Consider the following 23,923-nt stretch of genomic DNA (forward strand, 5'->3'; position numbering starts at 1 on the left):
TGAACTTGGGTGATACTCAAAGTTGGACTCAACAAACATATTCTAAAGGGCCTATAGAGAGTGGCATGAGAAATATGTTATATGATGTAAAAGGAATATGAAATCTGGATCCTCTTATTCAGTCCAACAGAACATTTATTTAGCACCAACTATGTGCTAGATACTATACCAGTTGTTACAGATACAGAGCAGTACCTGTCCTTCATAAGGGAGGCCCACCAGTCAACAGATGACTTAGTGATCAGGACGTTCTGGGGACCCAGGAGAGGAACCCTGGTCCAGCCAGATGATGGTGAGGGAAGGAATGAGGTGTCAACAGAGTGGGTAGGCTGGGGTAGGGTTACTGTATTTCAGAGAGAGGTTGAGCCTAGGCCAGAGGGTGGAGGGGACCCTGTTGTGACTGTTGGACTGGCCTGTTTTCCTTGTTGATTTTTAGCCCAGAGCTGATCAGAGCTGCTGACTTATTTGAGTTTGCCGCACAGGAGACTGGGCCTCCCAGCTGGAGGAAGGGGCGGGCTGCTAGCTACCTCCCCATGCTGCTCTGGACCACCCTGAGAGAAAAGGAGGGCTCTGGGGGACCTGGCACATTCCTCCCACAAGATCCCTGGGCCGCAGCCTCTGCACCACGCCCTCGGCCTAGGCCAGGTGCGCGCCCTCCTTGCGGGAGGGGGGAGCCTGGCAGCAGGGGTGAGCGCTTTTACAGCTCCCTGTATGCTGTGTGTTTGTCTGCCTCCCGAGGGCTGGGTCCTCCTTATTCACAGGTGAGTCACACCCTGAAACACAGGCTCTCTTCCTGTCAGGACTGAGTCAGGTAGAAGAGTCGATAAAACCACCTGATCAAGGGAAAGGAAAGCACAGCGGAGCGCAGAGTGAAAGCTCCCAGCGGCGAGGCGCCGGGCAGCTCCCGTGCAGCGGCGGACAGCGCGGCCCTGCCTGGCCATGCCCGCGCTCTGGCTCAGCGGCTGCCTCTGCCTCTCGCTCCTCCTGCCTGCAGCCCGGGCCAACTCCAGGACGCCAGGTGAGTCCCTTCCCGGAGGAAGCAGCGCAGCCCTGGGCGGGGAACTGGCCTTGCCCTACAGAGCGTGATGGCTGCACGCACTTTGCAAGAAGGCGCCCCCACTTTGCATCAGAGCTCCCTCCCGCTCCGTCCTGTGGGGCTCCTCCAGACGGTGGTTCACAGTAGGTATATACTATTTACCAATACTATGTAAAGCTGTCTGATTTTAAAATGTGAAACCAATGGATTGTGCCAAACCAGGGTTTTCTTCCCTTTAAAAAGTGCCTTCTTGAGTGTTTATTTATTGATTGATTGATCAAGGTGCTCTGGTTTAATCAGTAACATGTGGGTATATAAATTCTTTTCCCACAGTGTGTTTTTATTGATGGAATTTTGGTGGGAATGTTTTCTGTGACCTTGAACCCCATGAAGGTTGAAAAGGCACCTCTTTAATCATCCCTCTGGAATTCCCGTTTCTTTGGGATGGAAAATGAGCTGTAAGAGTCTTAACAATGCTTTTCCTTTTGCATAGTGTTACTTTTCGTAGTATTTTCACATAATATTTATCCAACAGGCATTTATTGGGCACCTATGTCATAGACCATTTGATCTTATCTAGGGCACCCAGTAGCTGTCACGTTGTGAGAAGTTCAGCTCCTGTAAACAAAACTTCCTGGGCACCTAGCAACGGTATACTGTATGCATGCATCAGCCACAACACATAATGGGTGTTTCTCTTAAGTTTTACTTGGTAGTCACTGAATTTTACCAATGATATTTGCCTAATTACCTCAAATTTTGGGGTTTATTTTTGCTTCTTGTATCTGATGGCACTTGGATAATTATCTCAACACATCCAATATCCGTTTTCACACATGTAAATATGTGTGAACATGAAACCAAGTTCATGGGTACGTGGAATTATCTTAGATACTCCATTTATTACTTTGCAGTCTGGGTGATGCTAGCCTCAATGGTATTTGAGAGGCACAAATGATTTAGCGTCTATTTGAATGCATTTGATTCAGTCTTTTTTGGTCTAAGATAATCTTGAAATTAACTTCCAGGTCATCATCCTTGACTACCATTTAAAAATCACTTATGAAAATGATCATGTAGGTTAGACTCCCTTAGAATCAATAGCTTTCACCTAGTGAGAAATATCCTAAAAGTAAGAATAGTCTTTGAGTATCAGAATTCAGAGAGACTACTTATGGATCGACTCTTAGAATCCCTTGACTTAATAAATGAAAATATGGAAATGGATTTGTGCAAAGCTACAGAAGCAGCTACTGGCAGAGACACATCTGAAACTTGATCCATGGTTTCTTAGACTGGAACTTCAGGGACCTTATTATAAAAGTAACAAGGGAACAGGTACATATGGTTTGCATAATGAGTAACTGTTGAAGCACTTTCCCTTTGGGCTATAGTTGAGTGTATGTGTGTGTGTGTTAGCATTAGATAAAAGAAACAAATATGTAAGGGAATATCAATTTTTTTGTGCTCCTCTTGTAGCTCAGTGGTAAAGAATCCACCTGCAATTTGGGAGCCATAAGTGCTATCCCTGGTCTGGGAAGATCGCCTGGAGAAGGAAATGGCAACTCAGTCCAGTATTCTGGCCTGGGACATCCCATGGACAGAGGAGCCTGGCAGGCTACAGTTCACAGGGCCTCAAAAGAGTTGGACACGACTTAGTGGCTAACTAACAACAACGTCAATTGTTCAATAAAATTAGAGTCAGGAGGAAAGAGTTTAGACTCTAACTCCTCAAGGATGGGTAAACTCAGAGTGTCCAGTAAGTCAGAAGGACTTAATGAATTGTTAAGTCAGAAGCAGTGTTTAGGCTCATTTCCAGACTTTCCCCTTTTTCAAAGATAAGCCATTTAAAAATATTAGGCTGCCTCCTCAAAGGGCTTCATTTGGGGTTCAATGAGAGTGTGAGAAGTTTGTGTTAGGCTAGAGCACCCATGCTTTTCTATTTATGGGATGCCTGGGATCTTGTGGGAGTTGGACTGAAAGTATGGTGCTTGACATCTCCCAAAGTGACCTGCATCTGTGTACCTCTGAGAGCCTAAAGCAAGGACATTGCTTCCTGGGTGCTACCTTGCAGGTGAAATTTTAGTGTTAGATATAATCAGAGTTGGTCTCAGCTAAAGCACATGTTTTAGAGTCAGCCTGACCTGGCTTTAAATTTTTGACTGCTTTGTTTACTAGTTCCCTATTAGTAACCATTCAGGCACCTCGGCCGCCCGGAATCGGCTCTTTGCTGCTAAATAGAGGCAATAGTGCTGTGTAACCTTGCAGGGCTGTTGAAAGGAAGAGATGTTATTGTGAAGAACCTTAAAATGCCTAGAACTACATTTCTTTAAGATGTCTGATGCCAACAGTGCAAGTGTAGTGAACTTGGATGCTTAGAGATCATTAAGAAAGATAAAGAGTCCCCCTCAGGAGCTCACAGTTGATGTGAATGTGGCTGTAGCTCCAATGGTCTGCATCATAGTTCCCTTGAGGAGGTGTGACTGGAGAAGGGAGGTTGAAATGCCACTAGAAATGTAGCCAAGAATCTGGTGGTGAAGAGCCTTACGTGCCAGGATCAGGATATGCAGTTAGGTTAGTGCCCTGTGGCAAAGAAGGGTTGCAGAAGGTTGTTGTTTGTTTGTTTGTTTTTTCCAGAGAAGGAAGGATTTATAATTTGCAGCAAGTAAGGAACACTTGATTTTCCAAAGCACTGTCTCCAGGTTGCAGGTGGTTTCTAAGAAGAGTGGACGTGGGAAAGGTCACTCATTTAAGGGCTTAAAGGATGGAATTGAGCTAGGAGAGGCAAATAAATGGCCATTGAAATACTCCAAATGAGACTTGATGAGGGTTTTCATCATGGTCATGGAACAGCAAAGAGGAAACAGATCACAGAGACATTTAGAAGGTGAAATTGGAAGAATTTGGTGATCCAATGGGTATGTGCATTAGGGATAATAGTAACGGGAAACTGTGAGAAATAAGCAAGAGTCCAAGATGGGTCCAAGGCTTCAACTTCATGTAATTGGTTAGGCAGTGATGTCATTAAAGGAAATGAGGACTTAAACAAAAGGGTCAGGTTTGAGAGCAAGGTCGGCAGTAATGAAGAGAAGGAGGTGAGCGTCCATGGGGTTATATTGAGTTTGAGTTGCAAGTGGACATGTCCAGTGAACAGCTGGAACTATAATTTTGAAATTTAGAAGAAATTAAAACAATATAAAGTTAGGAGTCCAACAAAGCCTTGAAAATAGATGAGACTATCTGGGTTCAGTTCAGTCGCTCAATCGTGTCCGACTCTTTGCAACCCCATGAACCACAGCACGCCAGGCCTCCCTGTCCATCACCAACTCCCGGAGTCCACCCAAACTCATGTCCATTGAGTTGGTGATGCCATCTAACCATCTCATCCTCTGTCGTCCCCTTCTCCTGCCCTCAATCTTTCCCAGCATCAGGGTCTTTTCAAATGAGTCAGCTCTTGGCATCAGGTGGCCAAAGTATTGGAGTTTCAGCTTCAACATCAATCCTTCCAATGAACACTCAGTACTGATCTCCTTTAGGATGGACTGGTTGGATCTTCTTGCAGTCCAAGGGACTCTCAAGAGTCTTCTCCAACACCACAGTTCAAAAGCATCAATTCTTCAGCGCTCAGCTTTCTTTATAGTCCAACTCTCACATCCATACATGACCACTGGAAAAAGACTGCCTGGGAGAAAGAGGTAAAAGAAACCTCAATACTTAACAAGGAGATGGAAGAATAGTGAAGGAATGGGAGGAAGGGGCATCAAGGCTAGGGAGAATCAAGAAAGTGGAGAGTTTTGTTAGAGTGAGGAAGAGTTTCAACAACATCGGAGTCATACACAAATGAAGCTATCTATGAAAACGAAACAGAATCAGGGACATAGAGAATAGACTGGTGATTGCCAAAGGCAAGGTGGTGGGAGAGGGTTGGATCGGGAGTTTGGGGTTAACAGATGCACACTATTATACATAGAATGGATAAACAAGGTCCTACTGTATAGCATAAGGAGCTATATTCAATATCCTGTGATAAACCATAAAGGAAAAGAATATGAAAAAGAATATACATATATATTTGTTTAATAGAGTCACTTTGTTGTACAGTAGTAATTAACATGACATTGTAATTCAACTATACTTCAGTTAAAAAATGTAAGAATCATAAATTTCTACTTTAGGAGTCATAACTTCTACTCAGAGGTAGAAATATGAATACACAAAGGATGAAGGCTAAGATGACCCTATAGGATTCAGCCACTAGGTCAGTTTTGAATCACTTGCTCTAGAATGGTGAACTCAGCACCCAAGATTATTCAGATCACTAATTTAGTTCCTCCCATAGCCTGATGCTGGAAAAGAGGTACTTAGGATTGTGTTGTGATTAGTGGAAAGGGCCCCTGGAGAGATTTACGCTCTCGTAGATTCTGTTATTTAACCTGTGGAGTGGCGGGCTTCCCAGGTGGCTCCGTGGGAAAGATTCCACCTGCCTATGCAGGCGATGCAGAAGATGTGGGTTTGATCCCTGGGTTGGAAAGATCCCCCGGAGAAGGAATCGGTAACGCACTCCAGCATTCTTCTTGGAAAATCCTGTGGACAGAGGAGCCTGGCAGGCTACAGTCCATAGGGTTGCAGAGAGCTGGACACAACTGTGACCGAGCACACACATAACTCGTTGGAAAGGTCCAGCATCCTGCCTAGAGGTACAGGCTCTGTAGTAAGACTGTGTTTACGTATGTGTGTGTCCTCAGTCATGTCCAACTCTTTGTGACACCCTGGACTATAGCCCACCAGGCTCCTCTGTCCATGGAATTTTCCAAGCAAGAATACTGGAGTGGGTTGCCATTTCTTCCTCCAGGGGATCTTTCCGACCCAGCGATCGAACCCGTATCTCTGGCGTATCCTGCCTTGGCAGGTGGATTCTTTGCCACTGCATCGCCTGGGAAGCCTCACAGAGGGAGGTTCAAATCCTAGCTGCATCATTTCCCACTTAAGGGAGTGACGCAAGCTGCCCCCCATGTTACTGGGTTTCCTCATCTCTAAGGTGAAGATAATGAATTGCTGTGATTATTTCATGTACAGCATTTCGCACAATGCCTAGTAAACACTCAGAGTGTTCAGTATTACTATAATACAACTAATTGCTCTGCCAGTACCAGATATCAGTATCATGCCTTCTGAGTTTTAAGTGGTAAAGCTTTGGAAGAGGCTCCTTTCATTAGTCCAGGAAAGGTGATGAGGAGTCCTCTGGCTCAGGCTGAAATGAGCTCTAAATTTTACCCAATGAAACAAACAGAATTCCTCACAAGGAACCCAAAGCAGATAGGAATTTCAGGATTCAGTTTCATATCATTTCTTATGTTTTGTCAACCATCGTACTTCATCGTATGCAGGTTCAGCATATGTTACTTTCTGGAACATGCCCATGTATAAGATGACCCCCACATTAGATGACCTGTCACTTCTCAAATTCCAGTTTTAACACTCAGAAAACGAAGATCATGGCATCTGGTCCCATCACTTCATGGGAAATAGATGGGGAAACAGTGGAAACAGTGTCAGACTTTATTTTGGGGGGCTCCAAAATCACTGCAGATTGTGATTGCAGCCATGAAATTAAAAAACACATACTCCTTGGAAGAAAAGTTATGACCAACCTAGATAGCATATTGAAAAGCAGAGACATTACTTTGCCGACTAAGGTCCGTCTAGTCAAGGCTATGGTTTTTCCTGTGGTCATATATGGATGTGAGAGTTGGACTGTGAAGAAGGCTGAGCACCGAACAATTGATGCTTTTGAACTGTGGTGTTGGAGAAGACTCTTGAGAGTCCCTTGGACTGCAAGGAGATCCAACCAGTCCATTCTGAAGGAGATCAACCCTGGGATTTCTTTGGAAGGAATGATGCTAAAGCTGAAGCTCCAGTACTTTGGCCACCTCATGCGAAGAGTTGACTCATTGGAAAAGACTCTGATGCTGGGAGGGATTGGGGGCTGGAAGAGAAGGGGATTACAGAGGATGATATGGCTGGATGGCATCACTGACTCGATGGACGTGAGTCTGAGTGAACTCCAAGAGTTGGTGATGGACAGGGAGGCCTGGCGTGCTGTGATTCGTGAGTTCGCAAAGAGTCGGACACGACTGAGCGACTGAGCTGAACTGAACTGAAAGCCACTTTAATGCAGTTTTTCTCTATTTTGGATCAGGTGAATTGAGACATGGCTCCATTTGTCTTATCTTTTGCTGCTGTCACTGAAAAGTACGCCATTTTCAGAAGACATGAAAAAGATTTAAAAACTATCCCGAAGCACTCATTGTGATCATCATAGCATAATCATCTCAAAAGGCTTACTTAGGATAACTTTCAAGCACTCACAGTTGTGGGATGATGAACTATTAGGAGAACTGTGTTTGATAGCTTGGCCTCTTTTTTATTTAAAAATTATCTGAAACATTGGTTGAGGTCATTTCAGGTTAACATGTCTTCCCCAAATAATAATTTTAAAAATAAAATAATTGAGAAAGTGCTGTGTAACAGAGATTTTGAAAAGACTTAAATGTGGCCTTATATTCATCTTATATTCAAGTATGTATAATAAATGGGCATATAGAAATGCGTTGGAGTATAAGCTGAAAATTCCCATGTAGGTTTAAATTCTGAGTGTCCTGAACTGGGGGAGCCACTGGTTTAGCTCCACTGACCCAAGAAGCTGAGGAAGAATGTTGATTTGTGATCAGTGTTTATGGGAAAGTCAGGAGCATGAAATCAAGATGTTGAGGCCATCCTGGGAACATTTTTTCCCATTTAAGTTCTTAGTGGCTGAACTATTTTGACTTTTATTTTCTCCTAGAGAAATTTGCCACGACAAGATTTAACAATCTATTATAGACCAGTGTAGAAAGAATACCATAGATTCTAGAATACTCTAGTCACAAGTTAGACCAAATAGATTACTGAATCATACTGAGCTGTGTTCTAATATAATTCCCAGTTATATGATGTAATATTTGAGCCACACCCAAAGCCAGAAGCTGAGTCTTTTTTTGTGTCTGTGGGTGACTGTATGTCTGTATACATGCCTCCCCAACAAACGTGGGCTTCCTTATGTCATAAAAGAAGAAAAGAATGGCTCTTTTTCCAGCACTGATCAATGTGAGGACTTCCTCTCTGTCAGAAGAAGGTGGAGATCAATTGGGCAAACATATATGTATCCTGGAATTCTTCAGTTTTGCTGACCTCTTTACAGAAACCTGACTGTTTCTTTTCCAGATTTTATTTTCTTTCATTGTGTGAATATGGATCTTCACATCCTAGAAAAAACAAAATTGCAGCTAGATCATTTCCCACACTAACTTAAACATTGGAAAAATGATCAGATCTTCAGCTGTACCTGTACTGGGCATTTCTTATGAAAAGGTTTGCACTTTTCACCACTTTCTTCTTTTATTAACAGCATCATGGACCTGAATGAGCATGACTCTTAAGGGTTCTCTACCAGAGCCTCTCCTCTAAAGTTAAGGAAAACGACACTCAAGGAGGCAAAGTGACTGTCCAAATCCTCATCACTGGCTAGAGCAGAGCTGGGCTCCAGGACATGTGACCCTCATTTATAGATTGGAAAATTGAGGCACAGGAAAGTGATTGCCTTGACCAGAGCCAGGCAGTTAGTAACAGGACCAGATTTCAGTTGCTAGTTTAATGTTCTTTAACAAGATACCTCCATGGCTTATTTCTCATTCTTTTTAAGGATTTTCTTTTAAATCAATTTTCAGAGTTGATGGACTCTTGAGCTATTATAACAATATCCCTTACATTTTTAGCTGGGATATCTTGTGTCCTGGCTTTTCAGAGCTCTGTGTATGTGAGTCCTTAGAGTAGCCTTTTCTTTAAAAATGGCAGTGAATAACAGGGCAAAATCAAGCACAAACTCCAGTTTCTAGGAGAACTGACAAGAGAGCAAATTTCAGATTACTAAGTTTCCTCTTCTGTTTGTTTTTATTTTATCACATAGCTTGTAATTGACCAAGTGGCTCAAGAATCTTAACCACCAGATCGTCAGGGAAATCCTACCTCTCAATGTTTGGAATCTATTAAAGCATCGTTGTGTCCAGAGGCTATTTTTCTCTCCTTGGCTGGAGATTATTAGAATACGTTTTGAAGTTGACCACTAAGCTTTATACATACTTATTGTTTTTTCAAGTCACTATTCATTTTGCTGTTGGTTAAAGGGGATTTCTAATGTTTAAAGATCATTTCTCATCTCAATAGGCCAGTTTGCTTTGTGAGCCCAGTGGATCCAGTGGCACCCCAAAGCAGTGGCTCTTGTCTCTTCCAAGGGGTTGTATGTGGGATATGGTAGGAGGGGATCTTCACAGGCTGAGATCTTCAGGGACAGAGGCCAGGCCACAGCTGACCAGGCATGGCAAGTAACGTCATTTATTTATTTTTATGTATTTATTTATTTGGCTGCATTGCATCTTAGTCGCAGCATGTGGGAACTTCACTGTGTCATGTGGGCATCGTGTGGGCTTTTCTTTAATTGTGGCATGAGGGCTCCAGAGCTTGTAGGACCATCTGCAGGGAAGGATCTTCCTTGTAGGAAGGTCTTAACCGCTGGACCATCAAGGAAGTCCCCATTTCATCCTTTAAAGTGATCTTGAATTTTACGGTTTTCTGTGTGGCTGCTTCTAGTTTAGCTTCTTCATTTTCTAATTAGAATAAGAAACTGGAAAGGCACTTCCTTTGCTAAGAGCTGGGATGTAGGACACGTCGATCCTACCTTCTGCTGGAGGTTTCACGGTCCAAATTCTTCTTACAATAACTGTTACCTCTCTTTGTGGATACATCAGAATGATTGGGTTCCTAAAAGACCATTTAATTCACTGTTCTCACTTTAAGCACCACAATTTTAATTTACTATTTTCAAGTGGATTTTTTTTTACAGCAATGAATTTTGAAGGAAAGTGCTATAAAATGCATTCCATACCTTTTCCAACATAGTAATGTACATGAATAAGATGGTCAGATAGCATCACTGACTCAATAGACATGAATTTGAGCAAGCTCTGAGAGACAGTGAAGGACAGGGAAGCCTGGAATGTTGTAGCCCATGGGGTTGCAAAGAGTCGGACATGACTTTAGTGACTGAACAACAACAATGTACACAAGTTGCCATGTTCTTTTGGCAAAACTAAGAATTCAAATGGTGCCTGCCTGGTAAGCATGCACATACCTAAATGTGTGTATCTTTGTGAAGGAAGGTAGTGATAGCAAAAAAATCTGTGGCTAATCTCCTTGTACAAAAATATCTTATTCATGAAAGCAACGAAAGGTTTAAAGAGGAAGAATCATTAGGTAACTTTTTTTAAGGAGCCCCAAAAACACAAATGTAAGCAATAGAAAAACCACATTTAATGTATACTCCATAAAGCATTTCGGTGCAAATCAGAATTTCCTTTTAAACTTTTCTTTATTCAGAGTCTTCATACATGATTTCTTTCCTCTTAGTCCTCATCACTTCAGGGGTCATCTCTAGCTATCGTGGACTCTCTAATGTCCTTCAGTTCAGCCATTTCTTAAAGGGGTAGATGACACCTTTCGCTGGGCAGTGTAGCAAGTGCTGAAAGAACACTATGCTCTTTAAGTAGTAGTCAGATGTGCTTTCTGTATTGGGATGCTTTTCTTTGATGATCTCACAAAAAATAGACATTCCTGCAGCAACTGGCTCAGATAGTAAAGAATCTGCCTGTGATGCAGGACACCTAGGTTCGATCCCTGGGTTAGGGAGATCCCCTGGAGAAGGGAATGGCTACCCACTCCAGTATTCTTGCCTGAAGAATTCCATGGACAGAGGAGCCTGGTGGGCTACAGTCCATGGGGTCGCAAAGAGTCAGACATGACTGAGCGACTAACGCTCAGTTTCGAAGCAGTTTCTGTGGTCAGAAGGTTGTAGAGTAACAAGAGGGTGATGAACTTTCAGACAGAATCCTCACTGTGATCACTGCTGATCATACCCTGTAGCTGACTCCTGTCTTGGAGTCAAGCCCTTAAAGCTATCATGTGTAAGAGAAGGGAGCCTCTTCTGTATCCTTTGCGTCCTAACCTCTTCCCTCTAAGCTTTGCTAGTCAGACAGAAATTGGCCTCCCCAGCCTTCCTATTCGCTGAGACCTCTTTCCCTGTCCCCACTGTCTGCTGGGGTCCTGGTGGGGTGTTAGGAAAGTCGTCTCCCTGGTCTAGTACTCCCCGGCTGAGTCATCCATATTCACCTGTGCCATTTCTAAGTCTAGATTACAATACCATGTGCTATGAACTTGTGATGAAAGTAGGTGACGCCTTGTAAGCCCTAATCATTGAAAAGGAAAATGTGGTAAACAGTTTCATTGGCTCTCAGTGACTAGACCACTTAGAATTGAAAAGATTTGTCTGTACTCTATCATTCAAAATTTTCCATGGGATTAGAACGCTGGCTGCTGTTGGTCCTCTCAGAGCACTTCACATTGCAGGCTTACTTGTACTGCTTGGGCATTTACCTGTCCTGGAAAACAAATGATCAGGCAGGTTACAGCACCAGCGGTTCTAGCTGCGTTGGCATAAAAGGAAGCTGTGAAAAAGGTGAGGCAGAGAACTGAATTCAGTTAAAAAGCTCTTATAGAGGGAAGTGCCTTTTCAGTTTTCTTATTCTAATTAGAAAACGTATTGAGACATATCCGAAGAAGCTAAAACTAGAAGCAGTCACACATAAAACTGTAAAATTCAAGATCACTTTAAAGGATGAAATGGAGACTTCCTTGGTGGTCCAGAGGTTACGAATTCACCTGCCAATGCATGGGACGAGAGTTCCATCCCTGGTTGGGGAACTAAGATCCCACATGTCTCACAACACCTAAGCCCGTTGTGTAGCAACTACTGATTCTGGAGCTCTCATTTCACAACTAGAGGGGAGTCTGAACAATGTCATGAAAGATCCTGCGTGGCACAATGCAGATCACGTGTGCTGCAACTAAGACTCAATGCAGCCAAATAAATAAATATTTAAAAATAAATAAATAAATTATGAAGTGTTCAGATTTTGCTTTAAAGTATTTACCCAAGCTGAGAAACAAATGAAACCTTGGAAAGAAAAATCTCATGTAGAAGATTTTTAAAACTGGAAAATATGAGCATTTTCATCATCATCTTTTTAAAAATTATAATAAAAATACTCATCTTATCATCTTGAGTATCACAGACATGAAGACTTTCAAGTTTTGCAAATAGGATGATAGCTTCCAATGTCCTTGATACCAAACCGATAGATGGGCCAGGTTTTTCTTGCTTCAGACTTCATAAGTAATGTGCAATGGGAGTATTTGTAAAAATAATTTTTAAAATACTTTATAATAGATTGCTACTTAAAGGACACCCGCTTTAATTGTTTTTGTTCTAAAAATAGGCATTTACCAGCTTTTTAAAGTGAGTATGTTATTCTCACCTTTACTTTTATTCACCATTTTCTATTTATTTATATTTGGACTTCCTGATGAAGAGCCTCATTACAGCTGACTTCCCAGAGGTGATGATTGCTGTCTTTGAGCAGAAAAGAGTTGTCAGTACATGAGGCCAGTTCTTTGACTCAGAGGAAGGGGATGATATCTAAATAATAATAAATTAAGACTGAATTTTTAGCGTAATTTCTTTGAACAAACAAAAGGGAGGAGGGTGGTTGGGATTAATAGCCCCAACTCATGTCTGCCCGCTATGATGCTTTTCCTCTAAAGCAAGAATATTAAGAAGCAGAGGAAGTAAAAATGTAAAATGAAATATAAGTGAAACGAATGGGAGAGAGATGAAATTAGGCTGGAAAAGTAGATAGGATTAGACAGTGGAAGTCTTTGTAAGCAATGTTTAGGAGTTCTGGTCTTTATCTAAAGATTTTTTAAAAGGCATTATAGAGGAGAGATATTAGTAAAATTTGTATTTGAAACAGCTTTTCTGACTATACTGAGTGGAGGGAGGCAAGAGAAGTTGCAGAGGATTCAGTTAGGAAGCTATGCCAAGAGACAAGAGACAGCTGGCATTTGGTCTTGCGCGGCTGTAGCGGAGATAGACTTGGATGGGGTTGAGCTGTTTAGAGGATTATACCAGTACAATTGGCCATTGAATAGAATATCGGCAAATGAAAAAGACTGAGATCCTATAAGGATAGCTCTCAGCTTTCTGACTTGAAGGGAAACAACAACTTGGTGGTTGTTTTTTTTATATATTATTTTTTTAGTTGTGGTATAGTTGCTTCACAATGTTGTGTTGGTTTCTGCTGTACAAACAAGTAAATCATCTATATGTCTATATACATATACCCCCTCCCTCTTGGACCTTCCTCTCGCTGCCCTCCCATCCCACCCCTCTAGGTCATCACGGCGCACTGAGCCAAGCTCCTTGTGCGATACAGCAGGTTCCCGTCAGCCGTCTGTTCTACACACGATAGTGCATGTATGTCAGTCCCCCTCTCCCAACTCATCCCATCCTCCCGTCCCCTCCGCCCAGTCTACACGTCCATTCCCTACGTCTGGATCTGTATTCCTGCCCTGCAAAGAGGTTCCGTTTTTCTAGATTCCGCATATATGTGTGAATATATGATATTTGTTTTTCTGACTTACTTCAGTCTGTATGACAGACTCTAGGTCCATCTTTGTCTCTAAAAATGACCCAATATCATTCCTTTTTATGGCTGAGTGATATTCCCTTGTATATATGTACTACATCTTCTTTATTCATCTGTCAATGGACATTTAGATTGCTTCCTATGGAGAACAATATGGAAGTTCCTTTAAAAACTAAAAATAAAACTACCATATGACCTAGCAGTCCCACTATTGGGCATATACCCTAAGAAAGCCATGATTCAAAAAGACACATGCACCCCAAAGTTCATTGCAGTATTATTTATAAATTTAGTTTTTATATGTTTTGTGTAAAGAGCTTTTGAGACAACCAGTTGAAAATGTAAAGTGGATGGCTGGGTATGAGGATCTAAAATTGAGAATGAATTCTGGGCTAGGGAAGTATCCTGGTACGTCCACGCCTGTTGTGGTTATTGAAGTCCTTGGCTTGGATGAGAGTTCTAGAGTTCTATTGTGAGAGGCATGGAGGCTCAGGATTGAGACTTGAGAAGCACCAACACTTAGAGATGGGGCAAGGAGAGGATCCCGCAAAGACTTGAATGGGGTAAGGGAAGAGGTGCAAAGCCAAGAGGAGCCTGGCAGTATGGCATCATAGTATCCAAGGGAAGAGAGTTTCAACAAGGAAGCAGAAGAAAAGATTCGATGTCTCAGAAAGGGAATGAGAGGCAGAAAATACAAGAAAGGAAACATAAGGCACATACCTGTCTAATCCTCTAAATTAGGAAGAGAATTAAGCATCATCCCTAAGTGGTTTATATGTGGACTTATCCCCAGGAGATTGCAGGTCACTTATTCTAAACTTGCTGCTATTTAAGTGATTCAGTGTTAGTGCTCTTAGCAGCTGAAATGGCAACAAGAGCAGCGAGGCTCTACGTAACAGGAGCCAGCACACACTGTCAGGTTCCAACATGACGCTCAGATTCCTAGCTCCTGAGATAGTCCCACACAGGGGCCAAGTACACTGCCTGTCAAGACTGCCTGATCGCGACAGCCTGACCTCATGGTCTCACACCTGCCTCGCCCCTGCCCCTCCTTGCACGCGGTGCTAGGTGTGCTGCCCTTCGCAATGGCAGCTTCAGGCTCACACACAGAGGTCGGGACATCCTGGCGCTGAAATGGTTCTTCCAATGAAAGCAGCAAACTGGAAGTCTCATACGCTCCTTCTAACAAAATTATCATGTTCCTCTCGCAATTCATGCTGTTCTCGTTTCCCCATAGTTTTTATTTTGGGGGGTACAAACATTAACTTTTTTTTTTTTAACACTGAATGCCTTATATGTAGACAATGAAAACTTTATGTACTGATGTTGAGAAAATTTCATATTGGGTCCCTAGAGTCCTGAGAAATTTCTGTGTTCCCGTTCTTGTTTGGCTTTTCTTAGAATCAGACCGCCTTCCTTCTTTCCTTTCTTCTGTCTGTTCTTCCATCCATCCTTCCTTTCAGCCAGCCTTTCCTCTAACAGTCACAGTCACAAGCCCTGTACTAGGTACGATGGGCTATGTCGACCGAAAAAAGTACACGCAACTTAAAAGTTGAGAGTTATGTTTTATTTCATGGAATCTTTTAGGATTTAAACCCAGGAGGCAGCATCTCAAGTCATCCTGAGAGAACTGCTCCCAGGAGGTGGGGTGGGTGGGTGGGTTGGTGGGAGGAGCAGGTATATAGAAATTTTGTAACAAAGGGCAGGTAGCCAGAATGTCAAAAGGTTGTTGTTGTTTTGTTTTTTTTTTTTAACTAAAGAAAACCAGATATCCCATGTTAAGGAATTTAGCACTTTTCTATGTATGGAAAGATGCAAGAGTCAGGACTCACTGAGACCATTCCTTTGATGTGCACCTCATCTGTTTGGGGCCAGTATCCTGTTTTCACATCCTGAGCTCCCTTTCCTTAGGGCTCAGCATAGGGAGTGGCTGCAGTCTGATGGCTTCTAGATGGCAGGTGTTCTTCCTGAGATCCTTTAGAGTTCACTGGCTCACACTGGAGGGCTGTAATCTCTGATGAATGACTGTGACTTGCTCGTTTACTGATATGGCAAGTAATATTCCTTTTCTCAGATACGAAAGTGAGAAGTGCTATAGAGGAAGTTAGTCATGTACACGAATAGGGATGACTCAGGATAGAAAGTGACAAGTGCCGTGAGAAAGATGGAGATGAAGACCTGTGGGCAATCAGAAAGAGAAGCTCTTAACTGGTTATCACTATGGACCAATGCCATCTAATTTTTGTTCCTAAGATTGCTCTTCTGCCGAGTGAGTTCAGAGAGGGTGGGAGCAGATAGTGCCCAGGCAAAGGAAACAGCAAGCCTAAAGGCCTAAAGGGAAATAGCTTGTGCATCCCAGGATTAGTGCATGCCAGGGTCTATGTGTTGGAGTCCAGTGAACAAGAGATAGAAAGAGGACCAAGGTCAAGGTGGAGAGGTCAGCAGGGCCAGATCTAGAGGGTTTTGAAAGGAGTTTGGATTTAAAATTTTGTTGTTACTGTTAGAGCACTAAAAAGCACAAGGGTCCATCATATGAAGGTGGAAATTAGATCAGCTTGGTGAAAAGCAGAGCCGCGTTTTTTATGTTTAGAACAATAGAAAGAGGACTTGCTTGTATACCAGTGGTCACAGGAATGCCAAATTGTTGATCCGTTCTCGTAATTGCTTTCAACATTTCCTCTGAAGAATTTAAAATGAGGTCTTGATGAACTGCAGCCCCTGATGCTGATTATTCCAAGACCTTGCCCCAGTACAACCCTAGGAAATATTTCCAGTTTCCTTTCATTCTTTGAAGGATACAGCTTGGAAACAGCCTTTGGCCCCGAGCTTCCTGTCCCAACCGGTTGGATTTGTGTGTTTGAGTGAGGGTGGGAGTGTTAGGTGGGCCCGAGGCGGTCTGCAGACTTTGCAGCTCCTGGACTGTGTTTCCTGGTGGGGAGCGTGGGGAGTGGGGGGTGGATCAGCCTGCCTCTGGCTGCCCTTCAGGCTTTTCTAAGAAGTACCTTGAGGGTCAGCAATGGTGTGCTATTACAGTTATTATGATAATAAATGCTTAAGTGCCAAAGAAGCAGGATACATTGCAGTCAGACACAATTACTACCCACGTTTTCCTAGACTGAAAGAAATGCAAAAAAGTCTGAGTGGCATGTTCGGCTTATGCGGGGCTTGAGGTGAACTTGCTGAATCTCCTTTCTTTAGCTCCTGGGGAGCATCCCTGCTGACAGGGCAAGGATTTAGGGGGAGGGGGTGGAGTGAGGGGATGGTGAGGGGACAGGACAAAACCTTGAAAGTGAAGTGAAGTCACTCAGTCTTGTCCGACTCTTTGCGACCCCATGGACTGTAGCCTACCAGGCTCCTCAGTCCATGGGATTTTCCAGGCAAGAGTACTGGAGCAGGTTGCCATTTCCTTCTCCAGAGGATCTTCCCCACCCAGGGATTGAACCCGGGTCTCCTGCACTGTAGGCAGACGCTTTACCATCTGAGCCACCAGGGAAGTCAAAACCTTGAAAAGATGTCCCTAATTTGGAAAGAGTTCCATAGAAATGAATAGTCAAATAAGGGTAGTAGGTAGGACCTGGTTCCTGTGATACAGAATCGGTGAGACAGGGAGAAAGATCCTGCCACTCTTAATTCCTAGACCCTATAAGTCTTCAGTTCTGTTCAGGGTCTGAGTCTGATTTGTTTCTGTATTTTCTCATACAGTAATAGCTTAATGCCAGATCCTGGACCTATACCTGTCCATGGTAGAATGAGGAAAACTGTATGAGACAAAGGACATGTCCGAGATGCGTATGTGACAAAGCCCAATATATATTAAATAAGTATATATTTAATATCTTATTTGGAATTCTCCAGGCAAGAATGCTAGAGTGGATTGCCATTTCCTTCTCGAGTGGATCTTTCCAACCCAGGGATTGCACCAAGATCTCCTGCATTGCAGGTAGATTCTTTACTGGCTGAGCCACCAGGGACGCCCATATAAAACATTATGATTCCCTTTATTGAAATCTTGCTGGCTCACAAAGCCCAGTGTTCGAGTACCAGGACAGTGCCCCTGTTAGATGTGAAGTGATACTTAGCTAAATGAATGAATGAAATGTATGTCTTTTCCTCTAAGTATCGTGAAAACTCCATGAAGTCTTGGACAGCTATTGGTTTTTTAAAAAAATGTATTTATTTATGGCTGTGCAGGGTCTTCATTGCTGCACGTGGGCTTTCTCTAGTTGCAGTGAGCCGGGGCCACTCTTCATTTTGGTGCATGGGTTTCTCATTGTAGTAGCTTCTCTTGCAGAACACAGGCTCTAGCTGTGTGGGCTCAGTAGGTGCGTTGCGTGGGCTTAGTTGCTCCACAACATGTGGGCTCTTCCAGGACCAGGGATGGAACCTGTGTCCCCTGCATTGGCAGGCAGATTCTTAGCTGCTGGACCACCAGTGTAGTACCATCTGTTGGTTTCCGGCTACCGCTAAATTCCTGAAAACGGTATGGCACATAGATGCTCAGTCTATATTTGTTGGATGAAAGGGTTTGACAAATGATTCCCAGTGAACCCAGGACATGTCCAAGACCCCCATCTTTATACTTGTATCACTGGCTTTTGTGTCAAGGCTCCCTGATGGAAACTAGACAATATAGTTAGAAAATTTACAGCTGGCCCCAAATTTAGAAGAATAGCAAGTAGATTTCAAAACAAAAATTTAAAAAAAAGTCTATAACAGATTTAAAGCTAAACAAGGCTAAACAGAAAAAAAGGAAGTATAATAAAAAAACATTTTTAGAGTTTCCTCTTGTTTTAAAATGTGTTATAGGTGTGTGTGCCCAGTCACGTCTGACTTTTTGTGGCCCCATGGACTATAGCCTGTTAGGCTCCTCTGTCCGTGGAATTCTCCAGGCAAGAATACTGGAGCGGGTTGCTATTTCCTCTACTCCAGGGAATCACTGAACCCATGTCTCCTGCGTTTCCTGCATTGGCAGGCGAATTCTTTACCACTGAGCCACCTGGGAAACGTACATAACCCTAGGCTTAAAGAGAAGCCCAACAGAGAGAGAGGAGGGTAGCTTACAAAAGGTTTACTGCAGAGTTCCAGAGTGGAGAGATGCTACCTAAAGGCCTCCTGTACTGGAATTATATGAAGGTGTCTCCATCAAAGGCTGTGAATTTTAAAGGAAGAACATCATTTCTTTCATAACAGAGCTTTAAAGCAGAAAGGACAGAAGGAAAGGGAAATGGTTAAAAAAAGATTATAATGGGGCTTTCTATTTTTAAAATAATGCTCTAAAAATACATCACTTCCTAATGAAATTAACTTCTACCAGCAAAATGTTTGTTTTGAATGAAAAAAGACCACCCTGGTGGTCTGGGTGGCTAAGATTCCACGCTCCCAATGCAGCCGGGTCTTGGTCAGGGAAGTAGATCCCACAAACTGCAACTAGAAGTTCGAACGCTGCAACAAAGATCGAAGCTCCTGCAAGACCCAGTGCAGACAAATAAATAAACAGAATAAGCATAAAATAAATACAAAAAAAGAAAACAGAGACCACACAAAAAGCAGAAAATTAAAAAAGCAATGAGATGTTTGAAATTATTTCGAGATTGTTCCCAAAGGTCATCCAGGGCAGGGAGGGCACTGGCTCAGTGTGGGATCCAACTGGACAGCCTCACAAGGATCGTTGGCTGGTGGATTTAGCTCTTGTTCATGCCTAATGAGCTGCTCGGCAGAAATTTCACAGCACATGGCAGCTGTGTGGCGCATCTGTTGGAGATCCAGAAAAATCCGTTACACAAACATTCGTTGGGAAAGATTCGGCTTGGCATCAGTTCTGTGAAAAAGCCCTGGGAGTTTGAACTGAATGCAAACTTCATGGGCTGTGAGTTTAGTGAAATGTTAGGCTCACCCGTGGAATTAAAATATCTGATCCTGCTGTAAGCTGAGCTGTTCAAGCCACATTTGAAGAGCTGTAATAAATTCTGGTCATTTAAAGAAAGGTAGTGAAAATGAGAGTTTGTTCCTAGGAAAGGAGTCAAGATGAGACTAGAAATCGTGACCTGGGAAATGGCTGAAAGTTCTGGACGTGACAGGTCTTCAGCTTAACCTGAAGAAGAGAAGGCTAAAGATGAAGATGGTCCTATCTTCAGATACTCAAGGGCTTGGCTGATGCAGCACCTTGTAAATGTAAATGTGAGAAATGTCTGATGAGTCGATAAATAGAGAAGAGATTGGGTGTGTGTGTATGTGTTGTTGTTGTTTTCCGCAGAAGAACAGAATGCATGATAAAATTACAGGGACAGAGGCACATTTAAAATTGCAGGGACATCCCAGTGGCTCAGTGGATGAGTGAGTGAGTGAAGTTGCTCAGTCGTGTTCGACTCTTTGCGACCCCATGGACTGTATGTAGCCCACCAGGCTCCTCCATCCATGGAATTTTCTAGGCAAGAGTACTGGAGTGGGTTGCCATTTCCTTCTCCAGGGGATCTTACCGACCAGGGGATTGAACCCGGGTCTCCCGCATTGCAGGCAGACGCTTTACCGTCTGAGCTACCAGGGAATCCTCTGCTGCCAATGCAGGGGACATGAGTTCCATCCCTGGTCTGGGAAGATCCCACATGCCTCGGAGCAACTACGACCGTGTGCCACAGCCTCTGAGCCTGTGCCCTGCAACAAGAGAAGCCACCACAGTGAGAAGCCCAGGCTCACTGCAATTAGAGAAAGCCTGTGCACAGCGATGCAGACCCAGTGCAGCCAAAAATAAATAAAATAGCAGATGAGTGAGAAAAGGAGGGGGAACAATGAAAAATTATAGTTTAAAAAAATAAAATTGCATACAAATAATTTGTAACAACCAGAGCTGTCTCAGGAGGGATGGGACATCTTGCCAGATTAGGAAGAACTGGATAAGAGGCTGAATAACTCGCCATGAGGGAGTCATAGGAAGAATACCTACACACAGTAGCAGACCAGAGTCTTGAGACACAAGACTAACATAGAAAGGTGAGAGCTTTGTGATTGGACACACCTGGGAGCAATTACACCCTTGCCACTTAGCTGTGTGAGCTGAGGTGAGACACCTACCCCCTCTATGCATTCATTTCTTCATCTGTTGAATGAGGATTATTAAACCCATGTTAAAATGTTATTGCAAGAATTAACTGAGCTGCTGAATGTAAAGTCCCAGAAACATGCTGGTCTCTGGATAGAGGTTCTTGACTTTGCTCAGATTAGGGGCACCCACAGGAGCAACAGAATGAGTTTTAGGAGTTATTGCAAGGAAGTCCTTTAAGAAGGTCGGCAGCTATACTTAGCCACCGTTGCCACCTTTGTTCCGCCAGAGCTGGCAAGGCCTGCACAGGCAGCTGCTCTGTACATGTTGCTACATTTGCTGACTTTTAAAATGAGTCCCCAGGGTAAGTCACGGCCCTGGACATTGCCAGAGACAAGTTCTCACTAGGGTTGCATGGCCAATAGAGACAGTGTCTCTGGGGGAAAGAAAGTGGGTTTTGGCAACAGACAGAGGTTCAAATCCCAGCTTTCCACTGGGTCAAGTTACTTAACCTTTGTGCGCTGCATTTTTCTCATCTGAGGCAATACCTCTCTCCTGTGAGTGAGGGACGAAACAGCATAGACGAAGGACCTGATCTTTTTCTCTCAGTGGGATCCTTTTCGACAATCCAGGGAGGTAGAAAATGCAGCCTACATTTATAAAAGAAATAAGATTCAGAGAGTGGAAGTGATTGCCTGAGGAAGTAGCAGAACTGGTACTTGATACCGTTCTTTTAGGCTCATCATCTTTTCCAAACTGTGGCTGAAATATTTGTTGGGGGTCTGCCGTGTGCCAGGTACAACGCTAAGGATTTCCCCTGTTAACTCATTGGCTGTTCCGGTCCTGCGTGGACATGTTAGTCACCCCACAAGTCTCTTTGGAACATGCACAATGTATACTTTCCTAGACACCTGGGGAAAATCCTTCTTAATGGGACTGTGGTTCTTTTTGACTCCTGGTTTTGGGAGAGACCCTTATGGCACAGTGAGAGGGGAGGAAATACCTGTCCAGATAGTCATATTAGCTCCTCAAGCACAGAGATCACTTCTACATTGTTCGTGGGAGTGTAAATTGGTGCAGCCTCTTTGGGAAACAGAATGGAGGTTCTTCAAAAAACTAAAGTTGCTATGTCATCCAACAATCCTGTTCCCGGGCATATACCAAGACAAAATTGTAATTTAAAAGGATAGATGAACCCCTGTGTTCATGACAGCACTACTGACAGTAGTCAAGACATGGAAACCACCTAAATGAGCATCAAGAGATGAATGGATAAAGAAGACGTGATCCACACACATACAGCGGAACACTACTCAGCCACAAAAAGAATGAAATAATGCCATTTGCCGCGACACAGATGGACCTAGGATTATCGTGCTGACTGAAGTCAGTCAGAAAGAGAATGACAAATACTATATGATTTCACTTACGTGTGGAATCTAAGATGTGGCACAAATGAGCTTATCCATGAAACAGAAACAGACTCACAGGCAGAGAGAACAGATCTGTGGTTGCCAAGGGGGCTGGGTCAGGCAGGGATGGATTGGGAGTTTGGGATTAGCAGAGGCAAGTGGATAAACAAGGTCCTACTCATAGCACAGGGAACTTATTCAATATCCTGTAATAAACCATAATAAAGGATATGAAGAAGAATGTATATATGTATGTATAACTGAATCACTTTGCTGAACACCAGGAATTAATATAACACTGCAAGTCACTGTGTTTCAATAAAGTAAATTTTTTTAAAAAATTAGCTCCTCAGCCTTGACCATCACTGGAAGGACAGATGCTATCGGTCTTGAACGGATAACACCTTCAGCTGTTTCACAGTCGTGCCAGAGTGCACGTCCCAGCAGTCCTCAGATCTTCTCCAGCCCATAGACTTGTGCTATGGGGTTTCACAGAATTTTAATAATGAATTCCTTGCATATATTTAAACCAGGACTTTTCACATAAAAATACGTAATATTAGAGCTTTGGTTTGTCTTGAGGGGTCTGGCATTCTGGCAATCCTGACCGCACGTTGTTTTGTGTTCTCCAAGGCAACACTCCTCCAGCACCACTTCCTTTAGGTAAACTGAGAACTCAATCATCGTGCGGCCAATTTCACCCCATTACCTTTGGCCACTGAGCAGTTTAAACTAGTTATGTAGTACCCTGGGCATCGTTTTTATTAATAATAATAATAATAGAACACCTAGGAGAATTGCCCTGACTTGTTTTCTGTTGACGATGTCTTCTTTTTTTCCCCCAATCCCTAGTCTGTGATTGCAATGGGAAGTCCAGGCAATGCATCTTTGATCAGGAACTTCACAGACTGACAGGAAATGGATTCCGCTGCCTCCACTGCAGTGACAACACTGGGGGCATTCACTGCGAGAGGTGCAGGGAAGGATTTTACCGACACAGGGAGAGAGACCGCTGTTTGCCCTGCAATTGCAACTCCAAAGGTAGTTGGATAAAAGGGGGAAATGGCGGGGGGAGAGAATGGGAGGAGAGAGAGAGGGGGAGGGGAGAGAATGGGAGGAGGGGGAGGGGAGAGAATGGGGGGAGGGAAGGAGAGGGAGAGGGAGAGAAAGGGGAGAGTGGGAGAGAAAGGGGAGAGGGGAGGAGGAGGGGAGAGAATGGGGGGAGGGGGAGGGGAGGGGAGAGAATGGGGAGAGGGGGAGGGGGAGGGGAGACAATGGGAGGAGGGGGAGGGGAGAGAATGGGGAGAGGGGGAGGGGGAGGGGAGAGAATGGGGAGAGGGGGAGGGGGAGGGGAGAGAATGGGAGGAGGGGGAGGGGAGAGAATGGGGAGAGAGGGAGGGGGAGGGGAGACAATGGGAGGAGGGGGAGGGGAGAGAATGGGGGGAGGGAAGGAGAGGGAGAGGGAGAGAAAGGGGAGAGGGGAGGAGGAGGGGGGAGAGAATGGGGGGAGGGGGAGGGGAGGGGAGAGAAAGGGGAGGGAGGGAGGCAGGGGAAAAGAGAGAGAGCAGACCAAGAGGCAGATGTTCAGTTTTCTTGAACAGACGCTTCCCAGTTGGTCCGGTGGTTAAGACTCCACAGTACTCCCAGTGCATGGGCACAGGTTTGATCCCTGGACTAGGAACTAAGGTACCCCATGGCACGGGCAAAAGTAAACAAACAGAACAGAAAAATACATTGCAAAACTAATAATTTCCTTTCAACATATGAACATATAATTCTAAAAATAAAGTTTATTAAAAATTTT

The 23,923-nt window shown here is 43.7% G+C and overlaps 1 protein-coding gene and 1 non-coding gene across 2 annotated transcripts in view; one reads left to right on the plus strand and one right to left on the minus strand.

Annotated features, from left to right (window-relative positions):
- Nucleotides 1-939: 939 nt before the first annotated feature.
- The window catches only part of LAMC2 (laminin subunit gamma 2), a 68,295-nt gene continuing 45,311 nt past the window's right edge, over nucleotides 940-23,923 (plus strand). The window contains exons 1-2 of the mRNA XM_052653946.1: nucleotides 940-1,018; nucleotides 22,972-23,160. Of these exons, the coding sequence (XP_052509906.1) occupies nucleotides 940-1,018; nucleotides 22,972-23,160 (268 nt within the window). The remainder of the gene's footprint in view (nucleotides 1,019-22,971; nucleotides 23,161-23,923) is intronic.
- Nucleotides 17,093-17,164, minus strand: TRNAC-ACA (transfer RNA cysteine (anticodon ACA)). Its single transcript has one exon. It is a non-coding gene; the product is annotated as a tRNA-Cys (tRNA).

Source organism: Budorcas taxicolor, chromosome 16 (genome assembly GCF_023091745.1).
Source record: "Budorcas taxicolor isolate Tak-1 chromosome 16, Takin1.1, whole genome shotgun sequence".
Classification (NCBI taxonomy): domain Eukaryota; kingdom Metazoa; phylum Chordata; class Mammalia; order Artiodactyla; family Bovidae; genus Budorcas; species Budorcas taxicolor.